This window comes from Podarcis vaucheri (genome assembly GCF_965113315.1).
Source record: "Podarcis vaucheri genome assembly, chromosome: 8".
NCBI lineage: Eukaryota > Metazoa > Chordata > Lepidosauria > Squamata > Lacertidae > Podarcis > Podarcis vaucheri.
This window is the reverse complement of record NC_138766.1, coordinates 3,554,047-3,568,176: the sequence shown is the minus strand read 5'-3', so window position 1 is coordinate 3,568,176 and position 14,130 is coordinate 3,554,047. Positions and strand designations below refer to the sequence as shown.

The window sequence follows — 14,130 nt, the reverse complement described above, 5'->3', positions numbered from 1 at the left end:
ATGCCTAAGAGAAAAGCTTCCGTTTTTTTCACAAAAGTATATCTTAACATTTTTTTCATTTCATTGTATATCTCTTCCCAAAAACTTTTCACTTTCTTACAATCCATTTCCAGCATTTGTTATCAACCTTATACATCTTTGCCAATTTTACGGGTGTCATGTACCATCTGTAAAGCATTTTCATCACATTCTCTTTCAATAACGTACATGCCGTAAATTTTATATTCTCTCTCCACAACTTTTCCCAATCCTCAAATTGAACATTGTATCCAAAATCTTTTGCCCACTGTACCATTACCGATTTCACCTCTTCATCCTTCGTGTACCACTCCGACAGTATCTTATACATTTTTGACAGAGTTTTATACTCATTATTTATTATGTCCTTTTGGAAACTTGATTCTTTTTCCACATAACCTTTTTCCTTCAAATCTTTTTTAAACCTTTCATTTACTTGGAAATAATGCAGCCAGTCATATGTGTACTCTTTAACTTGGTCATATGGTTTTAATTTCCATTTCCCTCCTTCATTGGTTACCAGTTCTCCATATGTACCCCACTTTCCTCTCATATTAGTTTTCTTAACACTCATTATCTCTAGCGGAGATAACCAATGTGGGACTTTTGGTTCCAGTATGTTTTTATATCTGTCCCAAACCTCTATTAATGGGCCTCTGAAGATGTGATTTCCAAATCCTTTATGAACCCTCTTTTTGTCGCACCATAGGTATGCATGCCACCCAAATTTGTTATTAAAACCTTCAAGGTCTAATAATTCCTTATTTTCTAACTTTATCCATTCTTTTAACCAGCATAAACATGCTGTCTCGTAATACAATCTCATGTCTGGCAGGGCGAAGCCACCTCTTTCTTTTGCGTCCGTTAATAACTTAAATTTTATTCTAGGCTTCTTCCCTTGCCAGACATATCTTGAGATCACCTTTTGCCATTCTTTAAAAGTTCCTATACCCTTTATTATGGGTATAGTCTGAAATAAAAATAACATCTTAGGTAGCACCGTCATCTTTACCGTAGATATTCTTCCCCAAAATGATAGTCTCATTCTGGCCCACACCTCCAGATCTTTCTTTATTCCCTTCCAGACTGGGATATAATTATTTTGATATAAGTCAATATTCTTAGGTGATATCCAAATTCCCAAGTATTTAACCTTTTTTACCACCTCAATCTCCGATGTGAGGGCGATCTGGTTGCGACATCTGTCACCCCATTGATTGCCAGGGTTGATTCGGCTGATCTGGCTGGCTAGCCTGGTGTCCCCTTCCTCCCTCACCGCTCCATGTGCGTCCCTCCCGAAGCTGCGCGCTCGGCGGAAGAGGACGACCATCCCAGATAGAAGGAGTGTACCGTTCTTCGGTCAAGGGTAGACGATAGCTGCGCTCCCCTGCTAGAACCTCCAAACAAGCACAATCGTACATCTTTTTATCATTGTTTGAACATGTCCTCACAGTACAAGTTGAGAACTGGTGTAGTGAGTGGCTAAGAGGATGATCCAGGAATTCCTCAGTACAGATTTTATAAGAAGAACAAACCCACTTGTAGCCTTGGGAATGACTCTCTCTCCCTTTCTCAGGCCCTCCCCTCTGTAAAGCAAGGATGGTAGTCATACAAGCCTACTTTAGAGTGCTGTTATGGGGTGTCTAAAGCATTATACAGTGGTACCTTGGGTTACAAACACCTCGGATTACAGACACTTCGGGTTACAGACTCCGCAAACCTGGAAGTAGTACCTCGGGTTAAGAACTTTGTCCCAGGATGAGAACAGAAATCGCACAGCAGCAGGAAGCCCCATTAGCTAAAGTGGTACCTCAGTTAAGAACAGTTTCAGGTTAAGAACAGACCTCTAGAACGAATTAAGTTTGTAACCAGAGGTACCACTGTAAATGCCTTTTCTCACTCATGAAAACTTGGGTTGCTCTATTTAGGTAGTTTTTAAAAATAACAAGACAGGTGCCTTAATTTATGTAGGAAATTTAATAAATATAAATTCACTTCTGCATTGCAGGAAAAATGTTTTTGAATGATATTACAATGATATCAAACCTCAGTAATAAATACAAAAACGACTAAAACCAGCTGACTGGTAGTAGAGGAAAAGAAAGGGGAGATTTTGTCCAGGGTTTGTGGTCTTGTATTTATGCCCAGTTTTGAAGATGATTTCTGAATTTGAGCTTCTGGTCTTCCCCAACCATGGTCAGCAACAGAAAGGCCCTGCTAAAGGGAGGTGAGGAGAAATCATTCCATTTTGTGGCCTGCTCCTGACCACTCCACCATAGTTTTACATACTAGTAGGTCTGCCAGGACTCCAGGATTTCTAGCAATGTGGTTGGTTAGCACTTGTATAAGTATCATTATGTGGTTGGTTAGCACTTGTATAAGTATCATTATGTGTTCATGTATCATTGCGTTTGGTAGGAGTGTTGGTCTGAGAAATAAGGGTGAAGATATTTGTCAATATATTGGTTTGTCAAGATCTTACTCCATCTGTGTGATAAAATTATTCAAATCCACTTCACTTTTGTTTCCTTAAATCTCATCATATTCTAAGAACATTAACTTGTGAACTTAGCATACTAAGCTTTTTATTTTCCAGGACATCTTTTTGTAAGTGAATGAAAATTAGAGTATAGCAGGGTAATACAGTCAATCCAATCTAAGCTCTCTCAGAGGTAGCTGTGGGGGTTAGTGGTGTTCCCTGATTTCACATTGACGTGCCAATTTTCAGCTGATGAATAATTGTATGCTGATAGCTTGCAGGAGTCAAGTGGAGTCTGCAAGTACTATGCGAATACAGGCTTGGATTTTGCTGTCAGAGTGTCTGATTTTATTATTTTCATTTCAGTCAGTAAACTTGTCAATTAGCTGTCTTTCCACTAATCAAAAAGAAAAAAAGGGGGGAGCATTTTTCAATCAGTAAACATGAAGTCTTGGCTTTGATTGCCATGCTGATTACATAAGTTATCACTTCAGTTGCTACTGGAGAGGGCAACTTAAATCGTTGCATCGGTTCTAGGAATTGCTTGCATTTTCAAGACCAATGAAATATTAACTGTCATTTCTCTCGTTTTCTGTACCTTTTTGAAATGTCAACCTCTTGTTTTTATGTTTCCTCACTTACCTATTTTCTTACATTGCCATGATGAAAGGTAGAAACTTGGCATTGCAACTATTTCTGTTACGGTATTTAGGTGTGTGCTGTATACCTTGAGTAAGAAGAACTATTTTCAGTGTTGTCTCTTTGTGTGGAATTCTGCTGTTTATACAGATATTTGGATAACAGTGTCAGTGCTGTTAGAGAAGTGTCCAAACCAGTACTTTTTGAGCTAACTGCTCTTAACAATTATGAAAGCAGATATCAGAATGCATCCAGATTATTATTTACTCTCATTTAGCACTTCACTTCTATGTTATTCTTTTTGAAATCCTGAGTTTTACCCTCTTTTTGTGAGTGAGGCAGAGGTGGTGGGGGATAATGGAATGAAGAGGGGCTAGAATGCCTCTTCTCCCTTGACCCTTCAAAAATACCATCCCAGCTCTGCCCATCGGAATAGGAGATGAAATGAGCTGGTCCCTGCCCATGTAGTATGCTTTTTGCTAGTTTTCCAGAAATGTAATAAAGATATGTGAAATGGTTTTGTATAGGAAAGGTTGCCAAATCCTTTATAAACCATTTAACTTGTATATTTCTCAGAACCGGCTGACTATTCAATATTAAGATAATTTAATAAGTCTTGATATGGACTTGAATTTAATACATACATCTCACATGAATATTTGAGTTTTTTTAAGATTAAACTACCATTACAATAGCAGTTGCTTCAAAGTAAATCCAAGATTTGTACTGTCTTAGTTTCATTAATTTATGATGGTGCTGTCTTACATTGTTAGTGCATAAGGAACCTCAAACCTTAAGGGCTTCAAATCCTGGCCACAAATGTATTTATATGTTGAGGTTGGTATAGGGATGTCCCTAATTTAGCCTGACCAGTTAGGAACATAGTGCAAAAAGCTTTGTTCATTGGCCTCTATGAATTACTCTGCTCCAACAGCAGCCAAAGCAGGAATTGCCAGGGTTGAAAATCAGGCTGGATTTCCACCAGCAAAGTTACATTGGTGTCAGTCAGACATGCCTGCACTGTACACGCTTCATTCAACTGCTGTGATAAAAGGTTTTTGTTCAGGCCATCCAGTCTGAATGTGCCTGGAGAGGGGCTCAGGTTTCCTTCCAGCCATGCCTTTTTTAATGCTCAGATTCACAAAGGCAGTGTGGCATTCCAGTAAATTATTGCTAGCCCCTGGTGTTCTTGAATATTAACCCATTATCAGGGACATTACTGTCCTCTCATAGTAAATCCATTGGACAACTTCTGAATCCAGCTGTTATAATTAGGTGGCACTTAAACATCATTGAGGATAATCAAAGATGTCACTGAAACTGAAGCTTTTGATTGATAAATGATGTAAGTGTTTTGAACTCACCAGGGATCTATTGATTAGATATTTCTTTCATTCTGTTTACTGGTCCATTTATTTAAAAGAACAGAAGCCATTTAACTGCATGGCTTGTTAAATGATGTTGTCGCTGGTACAGCTTTGTAGTATGTTGTACTTTTGAGCTAAGAAAAGACGTAAGTGGGTGGTCTTTTAGTAGCATCAGATGGTTGCAGTTCCTGGTGTCCTTAGCCACAGTTCACCTAGTGTGTAGCTTTCTAATACAGATTATACTAAAAGTACTTAGTTTCTCAGATTTATAGCCGCCTCATCTGGAAAGCTTGGTGATGGGTAACAAACATGCCTGGAAGTTGGCCTTTCTTGCTGTCTTCTGAGTAAAAAGAATGAGATTGCCAATCAATTAATGATTTGGTTTATTTTCATGGGGGCAAATTTTAATTGATGGGGCTGCAGTTGTTGGGCTTTGGGAGGGAAGGGTTTAAAAAGATAATATAGTAAAGTGGTCTTTCTAAGAATGAGTGGCTGTTTTTGTTTTGCAGTTGAAAGTTATCTCACATTTCTCCATGTCACAGAAGGCCACCTGAGATTTTAATAATATTAATGGAGTTAAATTTAATTGGCAATATGCCTTTTAACTGATCAGTGACAGCAATAAAGAGATTAATTCTCCCCTCACAGCTGCCATGCCAAAGTGTGTTTCAATAGAATTTTGGAAATTAAGCCATTCTTACACATTATATGAGGGGCAGCTTGCTTTCTCCCTTTACCAAAATTTTTGCTAAATACTAACTTTTTGTCGCTGTGTTCTTTGTAATTCTTAAAACTAAAAGTTCTAGAATTCTTATCTGTGTAAGGATTTAAAACTACTTGTTTTTGTAATAAGTCTTAAAATACACCTATTTGTGGTTCACTGTGATATGTTACATCTGTGTTTATATTTTATTTTGCTTTAATTTCACAGATATTGGTCCCCAAGATTCATGGCAAGGTCCTACACCTCTCTTTCAGCACCCACCACAAAGATTTGACAGGTATTTGTTAAAAATTTCCTTTTAATTACATATGTTAGTGTCTCAATGGAAACCAACTCCTAGAATTTCTATAACTGTTATTTTTGTTATAAAGATCTCTCCAAATATCTCTCTAAACCCATCTTTGGATGGTTTCTGTAAGACCTTTCCTTTAATAATCAGAAACTTCAAAATTAACTTTGCTGTTGATGCTTCTGCTGTAGCATTCTTGGTTCTTTGGCCTCTCTCTCTTTGAAGCACTATGAATTTCAACACAGACAGCTTAAAATTGCATTAGGTTTTGGACAGGCTAAACAAATTTCTTTTTAGGAGAGTTGTGGAGCTTAATGAGGCATAACTAATGGTGGTCCACTTTTATCATCACTGTGCAGGAACCACAGCATTAGTACAGACCAGCCATTGATTCTTGCTACAAACCTCTTGAAGTCCTAATCAGCTTCTTTGGTGCAGCTTTTTCAGGCCTGACAAGTCTATTGTAGGCCAGTGTCACTGTAGGTCAGTAGTTATTAGTTGCCACTGAAAACAGTTTCTTTAACTACTTAAGACTGAACTGAATTAAATGCAGGAGGGACTCTGAGGAGGATTAAGGAATCTGCAGTCCAATAAGTACCATGGAACAGAGAGAATGTGACATGGTTTGATAATAAGGGATGTTTTATATGTGTGTCCCTTCATTGAGAAGCTGATTGTATGCCCTTAAAACCAGATATCCTGGGGTTTGGAAAGTGTATCTGTGAATAATTCTGTTATATCTGTAGAGCAAAATAAGATAATACAAATAAAATAGTTACTAAACTGAGCATATGTTTTCTTTGTATGTATTGTTCCTTGTTATAAGAGAACACCTAATAACAAAAAATTGAGTAAATCGCCTTCTAATTTTGCTATCACAGTTCCAAGAGTATATGGGAATTCTGATTGGAGGGGAATTCTGATTAATTATTTATCTTGAAGTGCTTTACTTTCCTTATATTTGTAGGCCATTTTTTAAAAAAGAGTTCAAGAACATTGTGACTTGTCTCTTTATAGTCATAATCAAGAATACTCATTAATTTGCTTTCATCGATTTTTGTACTGCTATTAAATTAAATCAGTTAAATCATAAGTACAACATAATATGCTATGCTTTCATTATGACACCCCTCCCTCCTGTCAAGAGTAAATAAACCTTTCTGAGCCCCCCTGCATTTAACTGAGACCAAAAGCAAGCAGTTTGCTTAGCTGTAGTCGTTCTTGTTCCAAGTTAAATGGGAAGGCAGGTCAGATTTTTAAAAAGGAGATTACACATTTAAGATTCCTGCAATATTTTACAAAAAGGCTAGAGTGCTGCCTTCTCTCCCACCCCCTGGCACTTGCCCAGCTAATCTCGGTGGGCAGTTAAGGTCTGCAACCTATGTCGGTATTCTGGTCTGCTTTTCAGTTAAGATGGGCTCACCACAATGGCAGGTCAAGGAGGACGATATCATTCATTTTGGAGAAGCCTCCATCCCGCCTTTAAGAACCATTTATGTAAATGTGGTATTCTCAAAGGACCACCTGCTTGCTATATCATGAACTTGATCAGCTCCCTGAAACAATTTTATCTCACTGTGGCAGACCTATCAAAGTTTAATCAAGATGAGCTAGAAGATACATCCACTGTTTCACTTGTTAGAAGGAGGAAATAATTCTCAAATGTCACAACAGCTCGGCCCATTTCAGATCATTTCATTTCATTATAGGACCTGACTACCTGTGAGGTTGTATGATGAAACACATTTCTACCCCCCCACCGCTGAGATGCTGTCTGAGACTAAGAATGCAAAAGCTTGATTTTTCTTTGTATTATCAATTTCACACAATGCTGTGTTGGTATCAGGTGACCCAGAGCATGTTCAGAAGGTACATGTTGTAGCAACCTTGCTGAAGTTAAATAGGTTTGAGTCTGGTCAATAACTGGGGGGGAGGCTGCCTGAGAATCTCATATATTCTGCCTTGAGTTCCATGATGGAATAAAGGTTGGGGTATAAATAGACATTGGTGGTACTTTGTTTCAGGCAAAGTAATTTGCATGAACGGATCCCTGTCTGTAGGATAGGATTTCAGCTTTTCAACTTCTGATTTACTTGCTAGGTTAATTTTGAAAGTTGAAGCTTTTCATGGCTTAATCTTGCATCTGTGAGAATTAGGTATTGGGGTCAAGCGCCATTTTGCTTTGTTTTCAAGTGCTTGAAAATATCTACTTGGCTGCTGCTGGAAGCAGAATTTGGGGCTAGGTGGATCTTTTTTTAATCCAGTAGGGCAGTTGTTCCATTCTTATAGAATGTTGCAGAAAAACATTTTTTTATCTTTCATGGACCAGAAAAACCACACATATAGCCAGGTTCACCTCAGAGTATAAGCCATTTCATAGTGGACAACCAGGAATCCCTGACTTCTCACCACATTAGTGACTTACGTAGAGTGCTGGTTGTCAAAAGTAGTGCTCTGCTATCCTCTGCTAAGTGGCAACCCAAGGCGAAGAAGGGCCCTATTATTTTACTGGTGGGTATTGGTGCAGGAGGGATGCAGGTGGCGCTGTGGGTTAAACCACAGAGTCTAGGACTTGCCAATCAGAAGGTCGGTGGTTCAAATCCCCGTGATGGGGTGAGCTCCCATTGCTCGGTCCCTGCTCCTGCCAACCTAGCAGTTCGAAAGCACGTCAAAGTGCAAGTAGATAAATAGGCACCGCTCTGGTGGGAAGGTAAACAGCATTTCCGTGCACTGCTCTGGTTCGCAAGAAGCGGCTTAGTCATGCTGGCCACATGACCCGGAAGCTGTACGCTGACTCCCTCAGCCAATAAAGCAAGATCGAGTGCCGCAACCCCAGAGTCGGTCATGACTGGACCTAATGGTCAGGGGTCCCTTTACCTTTACCTTTATTGGTGCAGGGGTTTCAACTTGAATAAAATATTGTGGGGGCCCAGGAAAGCCCCACCCCACAAAATTGATCACATGACATAGTGCACACACACTATTTGAATGGGAATGCCTATCAACTTTGCGGGGACCTGGCCACCTCAAATATTTTATTGTGGGGGCCAAAGCTCCCACAGCCCCTAGGAATTAACTTCTATGTATTGGTGGGAGGCTGGAGTTACTGAATAGCCTTCCATTCACATAGACTTCCTATCTTGGTAGGAGGTAGCAGCCATGAAAGCAGCAGTTCCAAAAGATGTTTGCTGGTGCTTAAGCGAAGCAAGTCTAAAATCCTGTTGGATTTGCAGAACAGGAAAAGGGCATCTTTGTATCCTAGCCTACTAGCCTTGGTAGAGTTCCACTAGGAACTCTTGAGAAATGTTAACTCTGACTTATACAACAACACTAGGCACTTGATGACTGTTGCTCAGTACATGAATTGGTTTTTCCAGTACTTTCCCCAAGATCATGTAACTAGCCAGATGATACCTTTTAGCTACTTTATATTATTTGGTCCTGCTAATGATACATCATTTTGCTCAAATGTATTTTTGGTTAAGACAGAGGAAATTCTGTGGGTGACAGAGCTTAGGTCTTAACTATAACTAAAACAAACTACATTTTCCTGTATATATTCATGTGTATATGACCTCTTGCTATATACTGGTACAGTTAAAACAGTACTTGTTGGTAATCTGGGATGGCATTCTTGGTGCTAATAAGACATTGCATTTGTGTTCCCATATAAACAGTATGCCAAATGTTGGTTGGTCCATGCCAATTAGTGCTTACGTTGCTAGGTCACTGTGGTCAATTGAAAACGGCATCAATAGAACTTGAAAAGGTTTCCTCCTGATCAGACCTTCTGACATATTGAGTTGAATAATGGATGGGGGGAGATAACGCTTAAAGCCCTTACCCTGGATTCAAACTACTCTGCAGTAAGAATTCATTTGCAACCTGCAATTAACTAGAAAGAATGGACTCCCAGATTAGCCTGGATGTCCACAAAATAAAGCCTCACTCTGGCGCTTGTTTACTCTTGAGATAATGTTACATTTTGCTGACGTGATTTTTTTCTTTATACTTCAAATCCCTGCACAGAGGCAGGTTGGGGAGGCAGCAATACCAAATGGACCATATTCTTTCAGGACATCTTTAAAACCTGAATCTGAATTTGACAAAGATTTTTAAATCCTTATGTTTGTTCCCAGTGAGCATACGACAAACAGAAAGTTTTGCTTTTAGTTTAGTTTTTGTTTAATGTTCCACTACCAGGAAAGAAGCAAACTTGTTGTAATATAACAGTAAGCTTGGTTCTTAAGAGGTGCTTAATATTTCTGTAAATAAGCTGAGGTGTGCCATATCTAACACCACTTACTATAGCTTTTAGGCAGATGGTAAGAAAACTTGTACATATGATATACATGTTTTTTCTTCAGAAATTCCGGGGCCACTCCGCTTCTTGCATGGAACCGCATGCCTCATTCGCAAGGACAACCGTACCAACAAAATCAGTACCAACGCCCAGGTGGACCTATGAATTACCCACAAAGGCCCGATGATCGGAGGGAAAGGGGAAGACAGGTACAAAGTGCTGTGTGGTTGTTCTTTGTGATCCTCTAGCAAGCTAGAAGAAAGTGGGGTATAATGTAATCTCAATCCTGAAAGCTAACAGGATGTTCTTTGGCTAAAGAAAAAATCACATGTATAGTCATTGAATGTATGGGATATATTCAATACAAGCAACTCCGAAGGAGTGTTCCAAGGCACTATGTGTTTAAGTGAAATTGTGTATATTTGAAACATCATTGAAAAAGCCTACAACACCCGTTCTGCCCCCACCCCTTTTTGTGACGTTTTTGGGTCACTTGCAGGTTCTGCGTGATGTGCACATGTATGGTTGCACACATATCAGACATGCCTAAAACAGTGGCTTCCTGTAAATTAATCATTTAGCAAAGAGTACAGTTTCACAGTAAGGTACTTGAACACCCAGTGAGTTTTTCTGTGGATCTAACTGTGGTTAAGACTCATTATAATTAATGTTGTCCTGTTAATTTTAATGGGATATAAGGATGAATAATTTTATCTGGACTGTGGCTGATATCTAGACCTGTAACAATTTTCACACATCCTGTGCTGAAAATATCTGCCACCACAAAATGTCAAAGGATTGTCGTTACCAGAAGAATATGTTTGATGATAGGGTGCTTTTGCTGCCTCCGTCCTCTTTCAGAAGTGGCCACTCCATGGGGAGGAGGAACTGGAGCAGCTCCGGCCCCTGACAGCTAGATAGGAGTTCTGTCTTGTTTTCCAGCCCTTTTTTGCCTTTGTGGGACTTAGCTTGCTTCCTTTGGCCATGTAGGGCAGTTTGTCGTGGATGCGCATGTGCTCTTTCTGTGATGAGCTTGCCTGTGAAGGGTCCTGCTTTTGTCTGGGACTGGGTGGAGGACCTGCTCTCCAGCCGTTGCTGGACTATCTCCCATCTTCCTTGACTATTGGCCATGTTGGCTGGGTCTGGTGGAAGTTAAAGTCCAACAAGAAGGCCACAGGTTCCTCATTCCTTTGAAGAATCTCTGACTTCTTTTATTAGCCGTACATATTTTGCCTAAAATCAAAATGATATTTTTATCTCAAGGCCTGAATTAAATATTGCTACTAATTTTTCTTTTTTAACATGCAATAAAGATTCCAGTCAATATAAGTAGGCATACAACATGCTAACCAGTTGAAAACTGTGTACATAGGCAAACGATAACTAAAAACATTAAACTAAACAATGTGGAAATTATTGAGCCACCTTCTGGGACAGATCTTAGCTTTTGAAATAATATAAGAATCAAATTTTAGCCTTAAATTCTCTTTCAAGAGTAACTGAATAGGTAGAAACAGGTAGCATTCTGAAGAGGTTTCACTACTCTCTGATGCTAGGATCAGCTATCATTCTGCTTTAAAAACTTGTTTCCTGTGTAATTTTCCCCTGTGGTAGGTCTGCATAGTCCCTTTTTCAAAAATAAATTCTTATTTTGGATAATCTGATCTGATATCCCTCTTATAAGACTGCACACAATCTGAAAGACAGATCTTGCATTCCAGATCTTGATTCTCTCCCCAGCCCACCCCCTCAAGTTCCCTTGATGCAATGACATTTCACTGCTGGCACCAAAACACAGTAATCCATTGATATCTCAGGTCTGCACTTGTGCCTTTACTGGGATGATTGCATGAGAGTATAAGTGTTTTCGCAATTCTTACCTTAAACACCTGATACTGAAAGCTCTATTGAAATTGCATCAAACTGTTGATAAGCTGTCCTGAGCATTTGGTGGATGCTTCTTGCCACAGTTGCGAGGGGGGTAGAGCTGTCCAAACACTCACACAACCATCACTTGGATGCACATCCTGGTCTTGTTCAAAAGCCATTCATCGGGGAAGGCTATTGAAAATGAAAAACTGAAGTTCTCCACATCTGGACATGTCTCACAGTTGCAAATAAAAAGTGCATCATGTTAGCCACTTCTAGTTACCAGAACAGCTGAAAATGTGTTTCTGGTTGGCATTAGGAGCTGCTGCAAGCTATGGGGATGGAGTGAAGAATGCAGAGTTTTCTGTAAGGCACTTTGCAAGTTGCAAATGCTAGGATTGGTTGCTGATTATTACTTTGATCTTTTGTCTTTCAAAAGATAGCCTATATAGGACCCCAGAATTGGATTCAGGTTTGGGTTTCATTTGTAACATTTCCCCCAAAATATACCCGCCATACTCAAGGACAGCATTAGATTCCTTTTTGTCTCTAACACTTCCCAATAGATCTGTGCGCAGGCCACGTGGCATCAGCCCATCAAATGCTTTGTTCACCTGTCACAGGATTTGCCACAGACACACCAGGCTGCCTATGGAATAGCAGGTGTTGGGGCATCAGATAGAAGTATGGAGATCGGATTTTGGCCACAGGCCTCTTTGCTAACCCTTTGCATAGATGCAAGTACTGTTTATTAAGCATAGCATGAAATAGTTACCCTAAGTTCCCTTTCAGAGAAACTATAAGGTTATTTACTACTTTGTACCCAATGTCAAAATGTATTTTATTGAAATTTTGTACATATTTGCAAAAGAGTCCTCTTTTACAATTGCCAACTTTTGAATTAACTCTTAGTATTCTGTTGTTCACATAGCTGAATAACCCTTTTGCAGGCTGCATAATGTAGTGCAAATAAAAGAATGTGAACAATACTTTCATGTTACTGGTCAAGAGTAACTGGTCAGTTCAAGTCTCAAGCAATTAATTTAATAGGGTTAATGTTAAACTTAAACTTCCATGTAAATATGTTTTGTAATACATTTTGTAATGTTAATTTACCAAGTTTCCATTTTAGGTTCCCCTTATACTTTTAAAGTCCAGTTTTACTCAAAGAAAAAAATGGCAACTTTAATAGTAATAGTAATAAAAATAGCTATAATGGAGTTCAAGGATTGGTGGCAATTGAGGGTTATAATCCAAGCCAAAGTTAAGACCTACTGATTTAGAGAGAAAGATAAGTCCATCCTTAATTCTCTCTGGATTTGATGAGGCATAAAACTCCTTAACTTTGGGCTGGATTGTGCCTCCATTTGCATGTCATTTTATTTTTCTTATACCACTTTTCTTGTAATCTCTTCTTTCTGTTTTGTACTACCTTATGACTGGAAAAAGTAGAGTAATACTATCTTTCTCCTTTGCAGGGTTATGGAAGGCCTTACCCATTGCCACCATCTTCTGGAAGATACAACTGGAATTAGGCTTTTGGCATTTCCACCATTTAAAATAATCCTTTTTTAAATACCATCTTTATCATCTGAGTAATTTCTAGGTGATAAACTTTCTTTTTAAACTGTGTACATTTTTACTGATAAGATTTGATATGATACATATGTTACTTTACAACTGTACTGCAGAATACAAGTGAAATTAGCACTTATTTTGCTTGTGTGAAAAGTCTACTGAAGCAGGAGTCCTGTTCTGTCTTTACTGTGTGGTTTTTATTGCATTACTACATTGTTGATGCCTTTTGTATTCACATAAGAATATCCCTTTGGTTCACAGCTAGGAAAAGGTTTGTCCTATGAAGAATAGCATTGAAAACACACAGAAATTGTGTTTTAATTGTGGAAGTTAGCTTAGAGGCTATCTACAAGCACAATGTTTTAAAGACTTTTGGTCAGCATTCCTTCTAAAGTGCTTCATTGTTGATGTATTTGTCCCTTTAAAAAAAAGTTGGTGAAGTTTTGAAGTAAAAGTTTCATCTTTTACAACATCAATGTATCTTTGTTATGCAGTTTGTTTCATATTATTAGACAAGAATTAGAAGTTCTCAAGTTTGGCTGAGTCATTCCTTTGCTTCTTCATCCACAGGACCCACTTATGCTGCCTGCCTCCTAAAGCAAACTGTGTGTGGGAGAGACAGAGAAAGAGAGAAAAAACACTCTTCTTTCCTTCAGTAACTTCTTAAAGCTTGACTGTGAAATATTAAAAATAAATGGTCTAAAATAAATGCCTCTTCCTCCTGAAGCACTTACCCAACCATTAAATTAGATAAATTAGCAATACTTTCCACACTTCTTTTACAAATACACTAACGGAGAATTTATAGTTCACCCCTTACCACATCACTAGGTGTATACTACCGTACTTTTGCACAATCCCAGC

The 14,130-nt window shown here is 38.8% G+C and overlaps 1 protein-coding gene across 1 annotated transcript in view; it reads left to right on the top strand.

Moving 5' to 3' along the window:
- The window catches only part of XRN2 (5'-3' exoribonuclease 2), a 73,042-nt gene extending 59,300 nt beyond the window's left edge, over nucleotides 1-13,742 (top strand). Inside the window, exons 28-30 of the mRNA XM_082234259.1 lie at nucleotides 5,435-5,504; nucleotides 9,884-10,028; nucleotides 13,167-13,742. Coding sequence (XP_082090385.1) covers nucleotides 5,435-5,504; nucleotides 9,884-10,028; nucleotides 13,167-13,223 — 272 coding nt within the window. The 3' untranslated portion in view covers nucleotides 13,224-13,742. The remainder of the gene's footprint in view (nucleotides 1-5,434; nucleotides 5,505-9,883; nucleotides 10,029-13,166) is intronic.
- Nucleotides 13,743-14,130: the final 388 nt, after the last annotated feature.